The sequence below is a fragment of the Mauremys reevesii genome, linkage group 3 (genome assembly GCF_016161935.1).
Source record: "Mauremys reevesii isolate NIE-2019 linkage group 3, ASM1616193v1, whole genome shotgun sequence".
In the NCBI taxonomy this organism is placed as follows: Eukaryota; Metazoa; Chordata; order Testudines; family Geoemydidae; genus Mauremys; species Mauremys reevesii.
Genome location: NC_052625.1, coordinates 54431285 through 54454286, shown reverse-complemented (window position 1 = coordinate 54454286; position 23002 = coordinate 54431285). Strand labels below are relative to the sequence as shown.

General features: G+C 42.8%; 1 protein-coding gene across 17 annotated transcripts in view; it reads left to right on the top strand.

The window, feature by feature from the left end:
• Positions 1-23002, top strand: part of ENAH (ENAH actin regulator) — a 175219-nt gene that overhangs the window by 113295 nt on the left and 38922 nt on the right. For 15 of the 17 annotated variants that reach the window (XR_005596167.1, XR_005596175.1, XR_005596174.1 and 12 more), the window contains one exon: positions 6367-6451. Coding sequence is in view for 6 of the 17 variants with exons in the window: in XM_039530281.1 (XP_039386215.1) it covers positions 6367-6451 (85 nt within the window). In the remaining 11 variants the exon portion in view is untranslated. Of the gene's footprint in view, positions 1-4304; positions 4387-6366; positions 6452-14506; positions 14617-23002 lie in introns of those variants that run through there. The other 2 variants (XR_005596170.1, XR_005596171.1) reach the window with 2 other exon arrangements.

Below are 23002 nucleotides of genomic sequence, written 5' to 3'. Positions count from 1 at the left end.
TGCGTGTGGAAAAGTGCTACCAGGTCCTGTCCAAGGCCTTCAAGCACATTTTATACACATCCACAGTCGAGGACTTGGCCTTTGTAGGTGTGGACTTATTTAGCATGTTAATGGATGAGGCACTACATTCTCTGAGAGCATGTATATCCCAGCACTATACTATAAGCTTTCCAGTGCCTCCTCAGAGACAAATGCCATCTTTCTCTCTGTCAGCAGCCTCAGTATTCATGCAGAAATTTACCCTGCTATTGATGTAGGAGCCTGGCACCACCTCTTCCATCATGTACTAACCTCCCTATGAAGAGCAGCAGGTTTGACAAGACAATCAGGAGTTACACCAAAACCACCTTGGAGCTGAGCTCCAGAAACCAGCTTGCCCCTTTTCATCAGGCATGGATGCACACTGCAGCTGACAAATGGATATTGAGCATCGTTGTCCATGACTATGTCATTCGTTTGATTCCCTGCCCCCTACTGACCCTCTTTCCCCATACCTGTTCAGGGACCCTCCTCATGAGTCTTTTGCAAATGGAAGTGGCCTCATTACTTTGGAGCTGTAGAACAGGTTTCAAGGTGTACAGGGGAAGGGGTCTGCGCTCCTGATACTTAGTCATTTGGAAGAAGAAAAGGATTTTGTCCTCTCCTTCACCTAAGAAAGCTAAACAAATAATATGTTTTTTAATTGAGAATATGTGAGAATATTGCCATCCTCAAATTCAGGATGGCAATACTTTCCTCCATTATTCCATCCCTTCAAGCTCAGGACTGGTTTGTGGCTCTCAACGTATAGGACACATACTTCCACATCGCTATCCACCCAACCCCGAAGAACTGCTCAACATTCACAGTGGGGCCAAGCCATTATCTGTACAAGATACTGCCCTTCGGACTCTCCATGGTACTAAAAGTTTTTATAAAATGCCTACCCATAGGGACAGCCCGCCTGAGGAACCAGGACGTGTATGACTACCCGTATTTGAATGATTGGCTGATGGGAGGCAGATCACATCAGAAAGCTTTGATAGGCTTCAGCTGTGCCCTTCTCATGTTCGCCTGGCTGGGACTTTTGGTGAACTAAGCGAAATAGTGTCTCATCCCATCACAGACAATAGAGTTCATAGGAGCCAGGAAAAATTCCACCATAGGAAGGGGATACTTTTACCTTAAGATTCCTTACTATCTGGTTGTTACCAAACATTGTGACTTCATACCCAGTGATGACAGTATGGACATGCCTTATGTTGTTAAGCCATATATCCATATGTGATGCTGCTTGCCATACTTTGCCTGAGACCTGAGCTCTGGCTCAGGTTGATCTACTCCTCTGTAAAGTACCACTGAGCAGTAGTAGTTTCATCCTTCCTCATGCAAAATTCCTTCTCACATTGTTTTCGAATTCCATTTCAGTCAGTCAACTTTCTTGTGTCTTCTCAAGGCCATATTCCATGCAGACAGAGAAGAAACTTCACACCTTGGCCATTTTCAGGGTTCTTCGATACTGTACTGACAGGACCAAATCTTTCAGACCATCCCCATGTCTGTTTGTGTGTGGGACAAGCCATTTAATCCCAAAGACTTTCTAAATGGGATAATACATTGTATCTCTGTGCTACCAGCTACCTAGTGTACCTCTCCCACTGCTAAAGCTCACTCCACCAGAACTCAAGTAGCATCCTGAAAATGCTTCTGCAACATGCCAGTATTCAAAATCTGCAAAGTTACTATGTGAAGCAGTCCAGTCATGTTTGTTAAGCATTATGCACAGAACCTGGCTGCCAGGTCAGATGCCAGGTTTGGGAAATCTTCATTCTATCATCAACTAATGCAGCTGATACTTCTCATGCCCTGCATCCTCAAGAGGATACTGCTCGCCAGTCACCTAAGGTGATATACACACTGACACATACTCAAAGAGAACAGTTACTTATCCTACAGTAACTGCGATTGTTAGAGATGTTTAGTCAGTGTGGATCCCAAGACCCTTGCTCCATTCGCACTTCCAGAGTCCTCAGCTAACATGGGCTTTGAATTTTGAGGGAGGGTCTACCTACAACAGGATCCACCGTTACTGTAAGGTAAGTAACTGTTCTTTCCTATGCTTTTAAGGCTTTGTGTTGGTGGAGTGGGTCCTGATGCAATGTTACCTGTAATTAAACATAGCTTTTTGTTAATAAATAAATGGTTGGGCTTATTTCTTGATAGAACTGTTTGTGTGCAGGAAATGTAATCCATGTGGACTATGAGGAAAGCATTTATGTACATCACAAGGAAAGAAATGGAAAGGTATTATGTAGTTCTTATGTTTTATGTATGGTATTTTTTCCCCTCAGTTTTTTTTCAGTTTACACTGGCAAAAACAGCATACAGGTCCACTTAAAACTGAGGTTTTCATGCAACTTTTGGCGGGCAGGCAGTCACCTTTGGAGTCAAGTCATTTAGTTCTTGGAATTGAGCTGTCTTTTGCATTGTAATGCAGTCAAGGTTGTCATGGAGTAGTTCTTGAAGGAAGTATAGGGCTGCATGAGAAGAAAAAGCCTTAGGTGCACTGTCAATATTTTTATGTCAAGACAAAAAAACATTTATTTGGATGAGACTGAGTTTTTGGACAACAGTTGGATATGATTTTCTTGTAGGGGACACAGAATTCAAGTACTTGAACCAGTTAATTTTCACCTGTTGCCAATAATTTCTATCAGTGTAAACAAATCCCTTTAGTGCTGACTGTTACCTATTCAGGAAACAAGCGCTTTTAACATGGTGAAGTCTTAATAAGTTAGGAGTGGAGAGATGAAGATATTGCAAGTAATCCAAATGAATTAATTCTAAGTTATTGTATGGAAATAGTTCCCCATACCCAGAAATAAACGCTCATTTTTCAGGATGCCCTGGAGGGCAACATGAAACATGAATGTTAAATGAAAAAAGACATCTTCTCAGAAAACTGTAGATGCAGTTCAGAAGTTGCACTAGTTCATTTACTGAGATGTTACTTAGATTATTTGTTTATTATGGTATTCATAAGGCACTAAGTCAGGAAGGACAGGAATACACTCCTCTGTAAATACTATACTGGATTTTCTGCTGTAGTAGAGCTGACTTCAGGTACTTTTTAAAAAACCTCAGGCTAGAGCAAAAAATGAAAAAAAAAAAACAAAAAACCTGTAGCAATAAACACATTTTCAGACCCCAGAAAAACATTTGACTCCTATAGAACCAATGCTGCTGCCTTCTTGTTTAAACATGCCATCTTCTGTGTCAGATGCATTTCTTTGAACAAAACAGTATTAAGTTTGCACCAGATATTCAGCAAATATCCTGTCATGCTGCCTCAACATAACCAGCCATTTTTTTTTATATTTCTGGCTGTTTTTTGTTAGTTTTGTGACCTTTTTTAAAATATAAAAGTGAATGTATCTCACTGGAATTTTCCTTCTCTAACTATTTTTGCAGAATCTAAACATGAAATTACACTTTTAAAAAAGCAAGAGTAAGGAATAAAAACATTTGTCCACTGTACACTTTCAACGTGGGCTTTCTGTGCTATCTTCTCCTGTCCTAAACGCTTTATTCCAGGGGTTTAGATGCTGATATACTATCTAAACAAATGCCCTGTTCTTTTAAGGCCGTGGTAAAGCTCTTCAAAGGCATCTGTTTTTCTACTTTGTTGTACAAAATCCTCTTTTAGAGAAACAGTATATTTATCACAAGATATTGTACTCTAAATTTGTACATATACGTCACTGGTTATTTTTGCTTTTTTTATGTCCTTTAAAATGATCAGGATGTAAAACAGATGTTCAACATTTGAAATGCCTTTTGAGTTTTAGGAGAAATAAGTAAATCTGGCTTGTTCAGTTATTTTTCAGAATTGAAATCCATAAAAATGCTTATCCAATAATAAAAACAAAAATTAATTCCCGCACATCCCTGTTTTCCCCATACCTTTTATGCATGCACCAGAGCGCATACTTGATGCATGCAATGATTGCCTTCTAACTGGAGCCTTCCTCCCCTCCGCCCCCCAATTTCTTACACTATAGTCATCCAAAGCTTTCCTCAATCTGCTAATATTTCTTTGTTCTAAAAAGTGTTGGGCCCATTTTCCAGCAAAATTGTAGTTGCATCAGTGCTACCAGCGATGTAAACCTAGTGGTAGAGCCAGGTGCATGTATTTGCATCAAGTCAATTAACCCTGCTCAGTCACACCACCACTTTCTGAGTCATTGAAAGTCTCCTCCCCCCTCCCCCTTTGGCTTGTACCCTTCTTGTTTATACTTTTTAGGTCCCTTTGTTTAGGTGTGAACATCCTTGATTACCACTTTAGACCGGAAGTCATCGCCTATCAGTATATGGACAACCATATTTTCTCAGTCACAACACAATTGAGTAAGCTTTTACTCTGCATTCTTTATATGTATCTTTTTTTCTAATGTATGTATAATTTTCATTGAGTTCTGGACCCTCAGTATGTTCTTGACACGGACCAGATCAAAAGATGTTTGCTCACATTCAAGACTGAATATACAATAAAACAGTATCTAAGTGTCTGCTACTGCCTTTCCATAACATGCACATGTATTTCTTCTCTATTGAGTATGGTCTGTTAACATTTACATAGCTTTTCTTGTCTCTGACTAGGTTAGCCTCTTTCCCCAGTGACCTAGGCAATCTGTGTTCCCTTGCTTAATTGATAGTTTAGAGAACAGCATACCCACACAGTCCAATACCCGTTTGCTATTTTTATATTTCAAATGTTATTTCTCTTGGATGATACCTTGTCTGTCACATTTCAAAAACTCAGTTGGATATCCAACTGGTAAACAATACGTTGTATCCTTTGAGACATGTCTAAGGAATTATATTGTACTCTTCATATTTTTAGCCACAGAGTGTATCTGCTTATGATGCAAATAAGGCTTTTTTGGGTGTTTTTTAATCTTAAACGGTGGTATTGGGAGCCACACTGTGTCTAGGTATGACTACCATATAAAAGTCAAAATCAAAACAATTCCTTATTTGGCTTAAAATAGGAAATATCTGAGAATACTTGGGAAAACATGGAACACTACTTTTTTTTAATAAATAGGTCAGTCATCTTATTTATAATGGAACACAATTTGGTGTATAGCAAGCAATTCCTAAAATCATTACATATTAAATATATAATTTTACGTTTCTGCTTAAGTGGAGCTATAGTGAACATTCACATATGATATTTATTAATCTTTTATAACCTCAGTTTAACCTAAGAACAAGTACAGAGTAAATAGTGAAAGCTATAAGACTGGTCTTTCAAGGCATTCCCTTAGTTTGAGGAAGGATGTGAATCAAAACCAACTTCTACACAGATTATTTTGTCCCTGATAGACAATTTAGAAAAATTGAGACCACAGAGTAAAACTAGGTATATAGTGCATCATATTTAAGTGAACAACACACTGACTATCTAGTCAGTTAAAAATAAGTTATGGGTGGTTTAAGATAGTACTTTGAATCCTACTGCTAAATTTTGTGGTTTTAGAATGACACTTTCCTATTTTAAAAATTGTAATCACTTTTATTGCTATGTGAGACCCACATATACAAAAGAGGCAATGGGCTGACTATACAGAGTAGTTGGTGAAAATTACTATATGTGAAGTATTGCCAGATGTACAAAGCCAAATGACTTTTTCACTGATCACTTTATAAAGTAATCTTAGGTGTTACTTTTAACAGTAAGTTTAAAGAAAAATTAATATACTTTTTAAGTTGTCTGTGCCCTTTAAAGTGACATTTCTAAGCTCCAACTGCAAATTCAGTGTTTAAGATAAATGTGTTAGACATAATTAGCAAAAATTTACATTCAGTCCAAGGAATTTACATTTGATCCAAGATAAGCTAAAATGTGGCAAATAAATTTCAGTGCAACTTGAGGAACAAATTCTTATCTTCATACTGTCAGTATGATAATAAGCTTCTGATGGTTTTTTCTCTCCTGTTTTTTGTTTCCAGTGTTCTTTTTAGGTGAGTTATTGAATTCTTTGAGTCTTCCCCTTTTCCAAACAGTGTGTGTTTGTCTCAGAAAATCTCAAATTTGTGAGCCTATTCAAAGCTTATTGAATACATGTGTTTAGTGCTAAGTCTCATCATATGTAAAACTTTATTTTTGCATTCCAGTTGAACTTTCATCCATTTCAAATAAATCTGTCTGGGAATACATAACAATTTGTTGCAGTTTTCATTTGCTATATTGTGTTATGGAGCTTGTTTCATTTCGCTAGAAAGAAAAAAAAATAGGTAACTCCATGTGTTTGCTGTTCTATTTTCCTGTGCCTTTGTAATTTGAAAGTCAAAGCTACATTCACTTCTAATCTTCACTCACAGGTCCAACATTGCCTCGACAGAATTCACAACTCCCCCCCCAAGTGCAAAATGGCCCATCGCATGAAGAGTTGGAAATCCAGAGAAGGTAAGACTTTTAGTGAACAAGGGAACATTAATGACATATTTACCTGGTTTTGATACTCAGCTTTGGAGAGAGATACCAACAGATCTTAATTTTACATTGTAATAGCAATTACATAGATTTATTGTGCATTAATTGTACCATGTAGATTTAATATTGAAATATAAAATGTGTATTCCTTGAAATAATTTACCTGAACATTATTCAACAAGCTTTACAATCCTCTGAATCGAAATATATTATCATCAGTTATTTGACTCGGTTCTTTTGTCTTAACTCCCAGATAGTGCCCCATTGCTTTCTTTCTCATGAAGTTTCTTTCACAGTGTAATAGACTGGGCCTATCTTATAGTTCCTTTCTCCTGTCAGCTCGCTCCCTTGGAGAGCTCTCATCTGTTTCTCTCAAGTAGTTCTGGGAAACTATCTTCAGCTGGGGTAGTTTCTTTAATTGACCCTACTTAATGAACACAGTCCACCCCTGCAGACTCTTATTTCTAAGCCTGTGCAAGCATAGCATTGCCTTCCCTCCAATCCGTCTCTTGCACCAGTAATTCCTATAACAAGATTTCCTGGCTCTTACCTCAGAGCCTGAGCCCTCAAGGACTGTCCTCTTGTCCATTTTGTTTTCAGAACAGTTTCTTTCAGCAGTACCTCCTGTGGTAGTCTGTTGGGAGCACCAGCCCAAGCATTTGGCTTCCTGGAAAACGTTGTAGTCTCCTTTCTGGATTCCTGCTGCCCTCTTTTATCAGGGTCAGCTAATTAAGTTCTACCTCTTTCTTTGGGTGCAGGTGGTCTGATCAGGTAGCCATGCCAGCTCCAGGCATTCTGATCCAGAGGATTGTTATCCCTTATTCCTTCACACACAGTTATGTTCTTTAAAGGCTCTGTGTTCCCAATATCAGTTAGAAGACCGTTTTAGAAAAATGAATGCTCAAAGTCTCCTAATGCTCAATTGGTTCATTATAGTTCACTGATGTACACAGTACTTACATTGCAGTACAATTTCAACCATTCATAAAAATAAGATCCTATTCTTAAACCTAACTTTCTTAGTATTTACAGCCATTTTATTTTTTTGATTTACACAAAGTAAATCATTTTCTAATTAGTAAATTCTGCTGGTAACTTTATTATTACAAACTTTTTAATTAAAGCTCACATTTTGATAAATTCACTTTTTAAAATAGACCTATACCTTTTTAAAATTCAATATTTCAAAGTACCACAATAACCCAGCAGCTTAAATGGCATCAGAGAACTTCCAGGCACGTTTGCTGAAGATGTCATCAAGCGCCAATCTGTTAAAGGAGGCATAGAACCGAAATGTAATAATGTTGACAAATGGAAATATATTAGCTATGTCAGAAATTCCATCTTTGAGGGCTTATCTATATTATGGTGTTTTTATTTCATTTTCCCCACCAGTGCAGCTACATTGGTGCAAAAAACAAGTGACTGGTGGTGGTACAGCTTACCCTTTCCAAGTAATTTCTTACACTGTTGCAGCTATACCAGTGCAAAAACCTAGTCCAGGTAAATATTTAGTCAGGGATCCACCAGTCTGGACAACATAGACCTTCCTGGCATTGGCCAGTCACTAAGGTAGTGATTACCAGTAGGAATATTGGGAGAATTCAGTACTACACCTTTCAACCAGACTGATTTATTCTCCAGACCTGTCTCTGTTTTTAAATACCTTCATTCTTGAACTTTAAATACCGCTGCCTATTAACATTCTCTGTCAATCAAAGAAGTAAAGGATTAAAATGGGATGGGGACTCAATAGCCCCTTTCCGGTTGTGATCCCTCTCAGGCAGGGGTAGTCAATAGGCAGACTGCAGTCCAAATTTGGAATGCCAGATGCTTTTGAGTGGACTGCAGGGGCAGAGGAGATGCATGGGTGGGGCATGTGGGCTCACTTGTTCTCTCTCTCTCTCTCCTTGTTTCCCCCCACCCCACCCCACCCCCATCCCCACCCTCCCAGGATTGCTTCAGATGCCTCTGGAGGGTATGCCCCCAGAGGCAAGGAGGCAGAACTCCTGGCAGCCACACTCTCCTGTGCGGAGAGAGAGGAAGCAGAAGGCTGAGCTCTTCCTTCACCCCCCCTCATGGGGCTCCTTTGCCTTCCCTGCTGCTGGAGTCCCAGTGCTGTGCCTGCTTTGCAGATCATCTACAGGTGAGAGGCAATGTATGGAACTCCAGCAGCAGGTAGGGCGAAGCAGCCCCATATAGGCAGGAAGAGGAGGAAATCAGCCTGCTGCTTCCTCACTTCCTGGCTGCAGGGACACACACAGAGTGCTGCTGTCAGGAGGAGTGTTGCCTCCTTGCTTCTGGTTGTCTTGAGAAATCAGGGCAGGGGGAGGGAAGCATGCCCCCCCCCCCAAACCTTTCATTTGTGCCTTCCCACTGTCCACAGCCACGTGTTGCCTCTGCGCATGGGACTGAAGCCATGCTTGTTCAAGTGGTCCCCAGAGCCCACCCTCCCACCAGCCTCATACCTCCTGCCACCCCACTCTGGCCTCATGCTGACTGCTCCCGAGTGATCCCCGGAGTCCCCCCACCCTTTCCTCATGTCCTTCCTGCCCCCTGTCCTTCAGGGCCAGTCCCCAGAGCCCTCTCCAGCCCCCCCACCCCAAAACCAGCCTCTTTTCCTCCCCAGTCCACTTCCAGTCACCCTATTTTGCCACATCTTAGCCTCCCCGCATCTCCTCAGGGCAACTTTCTAGAGTCTCCTTGGTTCTTCTGGCTACCCAGATCCTCCTTGCTGCCCCTCTGCTATCCCAGCCCCGTAAGGGTCATTGCACCACTAGCTGGATCATAGTCCAACAGCTTCACCTCCTGTATCCAAGCTCAAAAGTACTCTCATACGTTCACTCCTTGCTTTGCTGCTCAGATCCCAGGCCATACCCATCCCTCTCCCCCTGCCCCATCTCTGCTATTTGGCTCAATTGGGGGCACGGAGGAATGTTTTTTGGGGGGCAGGCAAGCAGCAACGCCAGGTTGGGGGAATGGGGGTAGCTCAGTGGTTTGAGCATTGACCTGCTAAACCCAGGGTGTGAGTTCAGCCCTTGAGGGGGCCACTCTAGGGATCTGGGGCAAAATCAGTACTTGGTCCTGCTAGTGAAGACGGGGCTGGACTCGATTACCTTTCAGGGTCCCTTCCAGTTCTGAGATAGGTGGATCAGTCCATCCCCGTGCATCCCGTTTCAGTTTAGGGAAATAAGGTCACCTTACTCTCTGGGCAGTGCAGGCAGGGAGCTGGCAGGTGATTGGGAAGTTTGTGGTGGGTAATTGGGGGTTTAGGGAGAAGTGGTGGTCTGAACCTTGACTATACCTTGACCAAGAAATTTAGACCTTGACAAAAAATAATTGACTACCCCATGCTCTAGGGGATTGTAGTTTTTTCTTAAATTAGTATTGGGAAACTTGCTCTGCTTCCCTACTTGTGCTGTACCTGTTCTGTGGACAGAGTACTTCAGTCCCTCTGACAACAGGGTATAATATTTACTAACCTTTCCAGTTTGGAGTATGCCTTGTATAACTTTTTTCTTAAACCAAGATAGTGTTTTTCAGTGGAATTTAGGAAACAAGTTAAATGTTAAATCTTCAATATCAAGTAATTAGTTATGAAATACCCATTTTAAAAACACTTGCAGATATAATTCTAGTCCTGGTTTTTTTTTCATGCAACTTTTGTATGAAGTAGTGAACAGAAACCGATAGTAGATAATCTATAGTAAACTGTAGTTCATCTACAATTGACTCTGGCTATGCATAATGAAGAAAAAATTGAAATAAAAATTAAAGAATCATATTTTTGTTTGTGCAACTCTCCCCAAAATGTGGAATTTCCTAAATCTATGTAGGAATCACTTTAAATAAAGTTTCCATGTTTAAAAACAAAATGAATTGTATTAAAAATAAATGATCTTCCTGTTTGTCTATATTTAACATTGGTCATTTGTCAAGGACCATGATCAGATAAAAGCTTGTTCTGTGACTTCTGTTCTCCATTAACTTACTGACTATCAGTTAACTGGAGATTTTAAATAACTCCATATTCTTCTGAGTCATTTTTTTTGTCTTGAAATATTTATTTCTAATATTTGGAAGTTTCTTATAGTCATCTTTCAAAAAACTGTAATTATTTGAAATGTATAGTAGCAAGCCAAATTTAAAAGAAACATAATAGATAGAGATTTAAGTTGTATTCAATACAATCCAAAAAAAAAAAAAAAAAATACAGTAGCATAAGAAAAAGAAAATAAAAATTCTATTTAAACTAGTCTTCTTGTTAAATTATTTATTTTATATTTGTTTTTTTTGTATTTATTTATTTTTCTTTTTTTTTTTTTTTTTATGTTGTTTTTTCTTTTTATCTTTTTCTTTTGTTGTTTTTTGTGCTGTTAAAAGCATGGCTTTGTATTTTCCACAAAAGCAAAAATTGCAGTCACTTTCTTTAGGCAGCTTTAGTGTGGGCAGGGCAGCTTTCCACATTCATCATGACCAAAAGAACAAGTGAAACTAAACTGTGCTCACTGTGATTCCCTGGGCTCACCTCCCCTTCCTCAGCTGACCACTCCACCTCCAGCCCCTCCAAATCTGAGTAGAGAGCCCCATAGCCATAGCTGAGTAGCAAACGCCAGTAGCGCTGTGCACCCTGCCAGCCTGGCAGCTCCAGCCCTTTCCCTCCACACTGAGCTTGGATGAGGAGCTTGCTTGGGGGTGCAACTTGTGAAAGGTCAATCCAATCACAAGCTCAAAGAAGAAACTAAACCAAGCTTTCTTTTTTTTTATTTTTTTTTGGTTTTTTTTTCTTATTTTTTTAGAATTAAATAAAATAAAATTTTTAATTTTATTTTTTTATTTTATATTTTTTTCCCTAAGTACATTCTTTTAAAATAACTTAATAATTCTTTTAACTTGCCTCAAGTTTAAAGTTGTTTGTTTTTGTTGTTTTTAAATTTCACAGACTTTCTTTAAAAAATAAAAAAAATACCAAAATATTCAGGAAAAGTCTTTTGAATAAAATGGGAACAATATTGAAAGAAGATTATGAAAGATGAACATTATGTATCTAAGATAGTTACACTACAGCTGTTAGAGTGTAGCTACACTTTCTGACTTTCTTTGTTTTCTGCTTTCTGAAGAAATTTTTCCCCCACTTCTCAATTTCCATCAATTTTAGGTTTTTCTTTTTTTTTGCTTATTTTACTTCTTTAATCTTTCAGGTGTTGACTGTACACCCTGGAGTGATGGAGCTACTTTAGGCTTTAGACGTAGAGACAAAGACTTAATGTCCTCCAGCACTTCCAGCCTCTCTCAAACCTCCTCCAGTGCTGCAGTGCCTTTATGGACAGTTTAACCAGTTTTTCAGGTTTTCTAACAGTTTGTGGTCATAATTTTGCAGAAGAGTAATTTTGAGAAGAGTAAGTTTAGTTGCCCAGTTGAGTGGGCCTACTGCCTGCCTACCTAAATTCACCCTAGAGTTTGTGTTTTAATCTGATCTAGTATAATTCAAACGGTCTTCAACTGCTATGTAATGATTCTATGAGCTATTGCTGCCTCACCCTCCCCCCAGAGCTGATTGTTAATTATGCCAATGAATTTGAGGTAGAGAGAGATAGAGGTAGAAAGTAGAGTAGGGTGGCATGGTATGGGAGTGGGGTATGGCACACACCAGGCTGCAGTACAGGTACAGTAGCAGCTGCGCGCCCGACTGCTGGCACTGCACTGGCACAACGGGGGGGGGGAGGGGAGGGGAGGGGGAGGGAGGGCTCGATGATTTAGGATTTAAAGGGCCTGGCAGCCTGGAGAGCCCCCCAGCCCCCAGCCCCCACCATCACTGGGGGCCTTGGGGGGGCGCCGGCGCTGGCTGCTGCAGCAGCATCACAGGCCTCCGGGCTTAAAAAAAAGAGCTGGGGAGAGTCTGGCCCCAGCCCTGCCCCCCCTTGCCCCTGGAGCCTGCCCCCTTTCAGAGCCCAGAGGCCCCCACCACCATCACCTTGCCCAGGATCCCAGCTGTCCTGCATATGTAAGTCCATTGTTACTTTCACCCCTGGATAGAGGCATGGTAGATTCAAGAATTTTCAAGCAAGAGCTATATAAATGTCTCACATGGACTTCCTGTCCACAAATAACGAGAGATCTTTAGTAAATCTGTGTTTTTTTATCTTTTTTTTTTTTTAATATCGGCTGTTCACTTCAGTTAGGAGTATTAAGGTTCCTTTTTGTGCCTTTATAATACATTGGGCTACAGCAACCAACATTTTACCTATTGAATTCCATAGCAGAACCAGTGAAGATGTTATCTCTAGTTAGGCAGATATTCAGCCTTTCTTTGCATTTATTTGAAAGGACAGAATTAACAGATATAGGAGAGAACAAGAGATTCTCACAATCCTGCATCAACTTTCTCTCTCTAGAATGTAATCAGTACAAAGATTTTTCTGAAAAAAATTCTTAGCATTAGCTTTTAGTGAGAATCTGCATTTTTAAGAAATTTTTTTTAGTAATTTTAATTTCATAATGTCTTCTATATCCAGTATTTGTTGTTCTTGTGGAGTCTATGTATTTCAATTACATTTTAGCGCTCAAGAACTGAGGATGCTAAACACCTGGCAAGATTGGACCATTAGTGACTGAGACTAAAACTGTTCAAGGTGTAAGAACGTATCTCAGTAATGTGAAGCATTTGGATGAGCTACAAAATAAAATCTATTAAAGAATTTTAATTACATATATATACTGAATATTTTCTCTTTGGTGTATAATAGATTTATAGTCTCATCCTCTCAAGGCTCAAATGCTTTTAAATTCTTTTACTTTAAACTGGGTACTTGATACTGCTGGCCTAATGGATCTGTACCTAAATTATTTATTGCACATTTAATGATGTAATAATCTATAAAGTCACTAGCACCAAACATGCAATTCAAAACATTTTACATGAGTTATTTTTATAAGGCTGTAGTTACACATCATGCAGTCAAATCTTTGTCTGGCCATTTGACATCTTACTCTTCAAATTTGCTAATGCTATCTTCATTTTATTTGTTGAAGTTTTTCTAAAACTTAGCACATAACAGTTAGATTGTGTCCCCAGCATTAGGCAGAATGACTAAGCAAAACTGAAGGTAAAAAAGTGCAATTATTCTAAACAGTGTTCATTTATAAGGGATCAATCATAAGCCTCAAAGCATAATAAAGGAAATATAGTGCTGCAGTTTTTCCAACATATTATAGCCAAATTGTTTTGATAAAAACAGTTAGATTATCAAATATGAATCCCCACCCCACCCCCATTTTGTCATGGGGTGGAATGGTAGTCAGTATAGGGAGGGATAAACACAGGGTTTCTCAAACAGAGGTCGCTGCTTGTGTAGGGAAAGCCCCTGGCAGCCTGGGCCAGTGTGTTTACCTGCCCCGTCCGCAGGTCTGGCTGATCGTGGCTCCCACTGGCCGCAGGATCCCTGCTCCGAGCCAATGGAAGCTGCTGGAAGTGGCGCGGGCCGCGGGAATTACTGGCCACCACTTCCAGCAGCTCCCATTGGCCCAGAGCAGCGATCCGCACCAGTGGGAGCCACGATCGGCTGGACCTGCAGACAGGGCAGGTAAACACACCGTCCCGGTCCACCAGGGGCTTTCCTTACACAAGCGGCGACCTCTGTGTGAGAAACCCTGGATTAACACAATAGAGGATGTGTGAAAAAAATGTAAAAGTTTGAGTACATTTGATTGGTTTTGGTTATTCAATATTGAATGAATTTTCTCAACTGGGTGTCTGTATTTGCTAAATGACTTAAGAACAAATAAGCATTATAACTTCTGTTTTAATACAGAACATTAGTTCATATCATGCCTTTGCATGCTAGTCATGTTGTGTTTATAATATTGTACCTCCTAGTCTAGCTGTGATAAATAATATATTGTGAGGCCTCTGAGTCAGACACTGGGAGCAGTATCTTGTATCATGTCTATGGAGAACTCATTGAGTTAAGGTCTATAAATAGCTTGGAAATCATCACCACTGCATACAAGTATTTATAAAGAGGACAAGAACCACATAAGAAGAGAATAATTGTACAGCTTATAGCGTCAATGAAAGTGTATAGGCCTCCCATTGTCCTTCAAAAAAGTAATGGACCAAGGATTGACCGGCTCCTGTTGTAAGTACTCAAGAGTCTGATTAGTTTTCAGAAGAAACAGCCTGTATGTTAGATGTTTTCTTAAGTGTTAAATGTCTTAAAGTTCTGTTATGAAAGTAATAAACAAAAGCTGTGAGGTTAAGTTACTGACAGAAATAAAGGCAGAACACAAGTTTAATTACACTGCTGTACTGAGTAGTGTGTATACAGAGAATGGTTTTGATTTATGCTACTGCTAATGTTTGGGAGTTCTTAGTTCATAATGCTAGATTGGCTTATGTAATGAGAAGGTAATGATTTTTATTTCAGGTAGATTGGAAGATTTAGAAAGGGATATATTTTATTTTAAACTTAAAGCTTAATAGTATTATTGAAAATTCTTTATCTCAACCCTAATTATAACTAACCTAATTCTATAACTGAAAAGATTTGAATGGCATTAAGATGTTGTATAAATTATTTAGCATTTTTTTCACATTTTGATGTGGTCAGCAGAATGATATAAAACATTGAGATTTTTGTGCTGCGTATCTTATTGAAATGGCACGAAGCCCCCACCCCAGTTGGGGGAGGCATAGGGGATACGGAGGTATTAAAAGCCACATTTGTGCCTTCCTAATGCAGGGCTGCGGTGGGGCCAAAATTGCATAACTTAGGCAGCCAAAGTTGAGCTGCTTATGGTCAGCTGCATCACCCAGAACCACCACAGAGACAACTGCAATGGCCCTTCCCCATCACACCCCCATGCCAAGGCTTGTGGAGATGGCCTCATAAGACAGCCTGCCCCACTCCGTTGCTCACTCTTTCCCTACGCTTACCACTCACTTTCACCAGGCTATGGCAGGTAGGGGGTTAGGGTGCGGCCTTTGGGGTTGGGGGCTCCGAGCTGGGGCAGAGGGTTGGCTTGTGGGAGAGGGTTTGGGGTGAGGGCTCTAGGAGGGAGTTTGGGTATGGGAGGGGGCTCAGGGCTGGGACAGGGGTTTGGGGTATGGGAGATGGTGCGAGCTCTGGCTGGGCAGTGCTTCCCTCAGGCAGCTCCCAGAAGTGGCAGCATGTCCCTGCGCCTCCTAGGCTCAGTGTCAGCCAGGCGGCTCTGCACTCTGCCCTTGCTTGCAGGCACTGCCCCCACAGCTCCCACTGTCTGCAGTTCCTGGTCAATGGGAGCTGTGGAGTCAGCGCTTGGAGCAGGGGCAGCATGCAGAGACCCCCTGTGCCTAGGAGCTAGACGTTCCAGCCACTTCCGGGAGCCCCACGGAACCACGGTGGGTAGGGATAAGGTGATCAAACAGCAAATGTGAAAAATTGGGATGGGGTGGGGGGTAATAGGAGCCTATATAAGAAAAAGACCCAAAAATTGGGACTGTCCCTATAAAATCAGGACATCTGGTCACCCTAGGTAGGGAGCCTTCCTTACCCCTGCTGCAACACCTACTAGGAGATTGAGGCCAATCCAGGAGGGTTGGCAACCCTATGTAGAAGTCTCACATAGTAATGATTTGTCCTGGATAAGATTGTTATGACGCTGGATTATTTTAAATTAGATCTGTTCTTTATCATTTAAATTTCTCTTGGGGAGATTTTCTGTGATCTGATTTCATAGAACTGGAAGGGACCTCGAGAGGTCATCTAGTCCAGTCCCCAGCACTCAAGGCAGGACTAAGTATTATCTAGACCAGGGGTCGGCAACCTTTCAGAAGTGGTGTTCCAAGTCTTAATTTATTCACTCTAATTTAAGGTTTCCCATGCCAGTAATACATTTTAACGTTTTTAGAAGGTCTCTTTCTATAAGTCTATAATATATAACTAAACTACTGTTATGTAAAGTAAATAAGGTTTTTAAAATGTTTTAAGAAGCTTCATTTAAAATTAAATTAAAATGCAGATGCCCCCCAGCCCGGTGGCCAGGACCTGGGCAGTATGAGTGCCACTGAAAATCAGCTTGCGTACTTCCTTTGGCACATGTGCCATAGGTTGCCTACCCCTAATCTAGACCATTCCTGACAGGTGTTTGTCCAACCTGCTCTTAAAAATCCCCAGTGATGGAGATCTAGGACAGAACACCTGACTGTGTATTGTGTGAGCTATAGTTAAGACTGACAGATGTCAGGCTTCAACCATTGTGCCTTGTTTAATTCAAATGTCTGCAGTAGACCTGCCCACTCACTGCTTTCTTTACTTCAGTGAGGGCCATTCCTTGAGGCATTTTTCTGTCTGTGTATAAGCTTCCATTCTTGGGCCCAAAGGGTTAGAGAGCAGTGCTTGAAGCTGTTTTGTCTTCTACAGAAGGTTTTAATAATGAAGTAATTTGACCACGTTTCTGTTCATTTGGGACCTCTAAAGGAATGAGTGCCTGTTGGATTAAGTTATATTTCAAAGATATGGTTTGCCTTGAGCCATTCTGTTCAATCCAGGATCTCTATATATTCAAGATCCCTTTTGTGATTAAGGCTTTCTGGTTTTGCAGCTCAGTCTATGACAAAGTGAACTGTTGCATTTGTGCAGGGAATCAAAGCAGCTGACTCCAAATAACCAATTCTCTCAGAGATTGCTGGGAGGGCTCTGTGGCCTATATCAACCAGTTCATTCCAGAGGGAGGAAGAGAGACAGGATATGCACTCAAGAAGACTGGTATGCTGAAGGAGCGTCAAAGGGAGGGACGTCCAGAAAGGAGCAGCAGGGAGAGGGCTTCACGTTGGGGGAAAAAGGTATTGAGTTTGGCACAGGCTGGGTGGGGCCTGCTTCCTTAGTAAACTTTGGACTTGCCTGAGAGGTAAAAGAACTTGCAAGGAAATGAGACTAAAGACTTAGGTTGCAGATGATGATAAACTACTAATACACCCTTCTTAAAGAACTCTGCTACATTCTCTCTGTTTTTTCTTACTGCCCTTTCTATGGTATTCAGATCATCCTGGCTCACCAGGCAATAGCTTGGTGACACAACCAGTGCCACTTTCTAGAGAGAGCTTCAGTTCTGACTTCTGACTAGACGGTACCATCTTTCTCTTAAGCTTTGGTGCTGCTTTCTTTTCTTGCCAAGAAGGTAGGAAAGAAGCATGTCTCAGATTAGAAACCTCATCAGTATGTGGCAGCATAGCCCATGAACAGGATATGCGCTAGTCAAAAGAAAACTCTGCATATTACTGAAATCCAGAAGTTTCATATGAGGGTCTTTGATAAGGGAAGAGCTGTCCTACATTGTCTTGCTAGGTTTGTGCCTGTGTATTTGGAGGTTGCTTTGGATGAAGTAATGATATTGCCTTGTTACTGGTTCCTGAGCTTCGCTGTTCCAGGTCTAGAATATGGTCTTCCCCAGAGCAGGATAGTGTGGGTTCACCTCTTAACTTTCCTTTCTTCTTTGAGTAGTGTCCTTATGGGTGCCCCACTTTAGGTGTGCTTGCGTCCCTGCACTGTTGATTGGAGAAATTTGGTAGCAATGTCCATTCGGCCCCGCACACATGCTGTCCCTCCTTTTGCTGTGCCATACCATCAGTGGTATGCCAAACAACGTCTGAGTGTTTAGGCTGGCTTTTGTCATTGACCCTATCGATACCATTGTCTCAGCACTGACAGCCACCACTGATACTGACCTCCACTTCACCACAGGAATTCAGATACTCAACAGACCTTACAGTATCTGATGTACCTGAGTCTCCACTACTCGGTACTGGGGCTTTGGTACTGACTCTGCCCCAAAATCTGGAGTCTCTACAGGTATTATGCCATGCACTTCAATTCTTCAGTGGAGAATCAGCAAGCAGGAGGAGGTTGTATCCCATTGCTCTTTCCATGCACCTTATAGTGCCCATTACTAATCTGGGCCTTCACAGCCGTATTGTCCACCCGGACCCATCCTGCCATTCCAGTGGCCTTACTGGGACCCATGAGAGGCATATAAACATCATTCCTCCCAAACATCTAGCGTGGCCCACCATAAATCAATGAGGCACCCTCCATCTGCCTCTGCATCCAGAGGTTCTGAACTTCCCAAATAGATGAGGGAGGCACAGGAGGCCAACCTTGATGAAGAGGTCACACCCCTGACCAACATCTTGTCCTCTTCACCAGATGAAGCAGTGATGCCCCCTCCACTGTCTCTAATAGACAACTTTAAACTCCTTCAAGACCTAGCTTAAGAGGGTGGTAGACGCTCTGCAGTTACCTCTAGAGGAGCTAAAAGAATCACACCATAAACTGATAGACATTTTGTACTCTTCTTTCTCATCCAGAGTAGCCCTCCCCATCAGTGAGGCTCTATTGGAGCCTACCAAGCTTTTATGGCAGACACCTGTATCGGTTGTGCCAGCCTGTAAACAAGCCAATAAGAAATATTACATCCCAGCCAAAGATACGGAATTTCTTTTCTCCCATCCACCCCCTAATTCTATCCCTATGGATGCAGGGAACTCCAGAGGTTGTCAACACCAGGCAAAGTCCACCCTATATGATAGGGATTGGAAACACCTCAACCTATTTATTCTTAATCTTCAGCCATGCTTATTCTTCAGCTATACTATAATTCCCCATTGCAAATTACCGAGCACTAACAGCAAAATACAACTACTTCAGTTATTCCAAAATCAGTTCATTTATTGATCAGCTTCAGAATCACGCAGATCAGTTTAAGGCCGTTATCAACGAAGGACAACTGAAGTGGCCAAAACGACACTTCAATCAGCACTTGACACAGACGATACTGTGGCACAATCCATCTCCACAGCAATTGTGATGCAACAAGCCCCGTGGTTACATTTGTTTGGCTTCCCCAAGAAAGTACCAGATGACCTGTGGAGGACCTTCCCTTTGAAGGCACCAAATTGTTTGCAGAAAAGATGGGTGCATCTCTCCATATGCTCAAAGACTTCAGGGTTACCCTGCGGTCACTTGTGATTTATACACCTGGACAGAAGAGAAAATACAGTTCTCAGCCCTCAAATCACATGCTATCAATTTCAATGTTTTTATTAGCCACAAAAGAGAGAGTCTAGATTCTCAAAGCACAAAACATTGGGCCCACAATCATCATCTTCCCAACCATCCATTTCAAAACATCAATTTTGACAGATTGGTTGGGGTGCCAACAGACCACTCCCTCCAGTGCCACCTGACACTGACCAGCCCTTTTCATCCCTTTGGATGCCGCGTTGCTCTGTTCCGCAGCACATGGGGATGGATAACATCCAACAAATGGGTGAGAGAAATCATCCATAATGGATATCATTCATTTCACCTCCCTCCCTCCCTCCCCACAACACCCTTCCCGTCCCTCTTCAGGGACTCTTTCATGAGAGTTTATTGCGACAAGAGATAGATCACTTCCTCCATGTAGGAGTCCTAGAACCAGTACCTCAGCAAGTATGAGGCAAAGGTTTTACTCTCCTTACTTTCCAATACCCCAGAAAAAAGGAGGTTAGAGACCCATACTGGAGCTCGGAGCACTCAAGTTCATCAAGGCTTAAAAATGCAAGACGGTCACTCTAGCAGCAGTTATTCCTACTTGGGAACCGGGGGACTGGTTCTTGGCCCTTGATCTTCAGGATGCTTATTTCCATATTTCTAGGGTGACCAGATGTCCTGTTTTTAAGCCCTCTTGCAGGTGTCCCTACTTTTTCTTTTAAAAAGGGCAAATTGTCCTGTATTTTCTGTCTCCCCCACAATCAGTACTGGCGGGTCCTGCTGCTCGCCGGATCCTTGCTCACCAGCCGCCTGCCCACCAGCGGTGAGTGGTGGGGTCCAGTGGTCGACGATGGGGGTGAGTGTGCAAGGCTGGTGGTGGGGCAAAGCTGCAGCACATGAGGCCAGCCTGCTCCACCTGCTGATCACTCAGCACAGCCCCCGCTGTGTGCTGGCTCTCAGCCAGCAGGACCCCGCCCCCGTTCCTTTTCCAGACGGCACAGGTTGCAAGCTGCTGTGGCTGGTGAGTGCGGGCAGGTGCCAGGTGGCGGCTGGTTATGTGTCACCTCTGCTACCCACCCATCGGCCCTTTAAGTGGTCCCCCTCTCGCTGTCCTCGCCCTACTTTGCCCCTTCACACATACACCCCAAGCACTGCTGCTCCTCCATATCCCCCCTCCAGTGGAGTACTTCCCACTCCCAGCGCTGTGCAGAGAACCAGCCCCTGGTCAGAGTGCTCAACTCACCAGCAGTCTCCTTCCTTCCCCCACTGCCTCTGGCTGGGCCGGCACCCCAGGAAAGCCCAAGACTCTCTGGCCCGAGGCACTGGCCAGGAGGAGCAGAGCGCCCTGCATGTGCCAAAGCCCTGCACAGCACTGGCACAGGGAAGCCTTTCCGCCCCTCAGCTAAGCACTGGAGTGGCGGAGGGGAAGCAACTTCCAGCCTGTTCATGCCCTGACCCTGCAGTCTCCACAGCAGCCCCCCCCGGCAGGGGTTTAGCACCCTCTTTGCCCACCCCCGCCTGCCTCCCTGCCCTGGGTTCTGCCCCCAGGGAGTGTGGGGCTGCTCTGTCCCCTAGGCATCCTCCCCTGCTGAGCCACCTCTCTGGCTGGCTTCTCTGAAGCCCCATACAGTCAGGTTCTCTGGGCCCTGGTGCACAATGCATCCTTAGGGCTTAACCCCTTCCTGCCCATGCTGTAGCTGGGGGCTGTGTTATGTTGATGGCCAACAACAGCCTGGAGGTGTTAGCTTCTTTTCAACACTGTGCAGGCAGGAAGGGACAAGCTACTTCTAGCCACGGGCGGGTGGGAGAAGAAGAGATGAGCTCTGCAAAGGGACGGACCAGGTCAAGCCTTCCCCCACCCTCAACCTCCACATGGCTGGAAGCAGCTCCCTTCCCTCCAGCACAACGCTGAAAGGCTGTTGCTGGCCACATTCTGGTGTGAACCCTAGCAGAAATCTGGGGAGGGGGGGCATGTAACCCTGTGTGCCCCCCCCATGTTGCCTCAGGAAGATGCGGCACCAGGTACCAGGAGAGGTGGGTCCGTCCCAAGGGCCCAGCCAGGCATGGAGGGTGGGGAGGATTGGTCAGTCAACCCACACACACCCTGTGTGAGAGAGGTGTACGGGGGTGGGTGGGTGGGTTTGTGTGTGTGTCACCTCTCCAACAGGTGAACCCTAAAGCCTTAAAGATGATAAGGTAAATAGATAAGACTCTAATTAGGCAGTATTTCTTTTTAACAGGGGCTCAGTCAATTTGTTGTTAATTTGTATGTTTGTACTGCATAGTTCTAATTGATTGTCGTTGAACTTGCTTGAATATAAGTAATTTTACCAGGTGTCTTGTATTCAGCGTAGGGAAATATGGTCACCCTATTTCTCTTAAAGGTCTTCTAGGGCAAGAGGTACAATCCCTCCTAACACTAGAGGAGATCAAATCCTGTCCTACCAGACTTCATTGGAAAATGGTTCCTGAAGGAAAATGGGTGGCAGAGACCCATTCTGGACCAAATGTCTGTGAACACCTCTGTCCACTGTCAACCGTTCAGAATACTAGTTCTAGCAGAAATAATTCCCTCTTTGGATCCAGAAGATTGGTTTGTTTCCCTTGACCTTCAGGGCGCTTATTTTTATATCAGCATGTATGCACTTCTTGCATGGACATTTCCTATGTTTTGTGGTGTTCAGGGACCACAAACAGTATTGCATTCTATCCTTCGGCCTCTCCACTGCCCTGAGGATTTTTACCAATGATCTTTTGCCTGTCACAGCCCATCTTTGCCAGATGGAAATTATAATCTTTCCCTATCTGGACAATTGGATCCTAAAAGTCGCTCATTTCTCAAGATAGAGAGAGCAACCAAGCAGCACCATATCTGTTCCACTCACTGGGCCTCTGTCTCAGTGCAGAAAAGTCTACCCTCTCATCCACTCAGCGCATAGACTTCATTGGGGCCATGCTGGACTCCATTACCACCACAGCATATGTGCCTGAGGACAGATTGGCACAATGTCCAGCCTTGTTTCAGCGATACAGCAGAGCCCTGCCAAGCACACCAAGGGCTTGCCTGCAACTCCTGGACTGTATGGTATCCTGTACATTTGTGACACTCTTAGACTACATTCTTGGTGTCTTCAAACCTTGCTGAGCACCAACTACACACCCGATAAGCGCAGTCTCTACAAGCTGATGTCTGTACCCTGGAGAGTGCTCAGTTCTTTAAAATGGTGGAAGAATCCACAAAAGGTGTGCATGGGAATTCCTTTATTGCAGAATTCTCCCACAAGGATCATCACTTGCAGATGCCTCTCTTATAGACAGGTACACACACTTCCAGAACTTCACAGCTCGGAGCAAATGAACTCCTTAGGAGGCAATCCTCCATATCAACATACTAGAGCTCAGAGTGGTTTGTTACACTTGCTAGCACTTTATACTCCACATTAGGGGTATAAGTATAATGCTGGACAACAGAGCAGCGATTGTGTTATATCAATCAGCAGGGAGGAGCAGGATC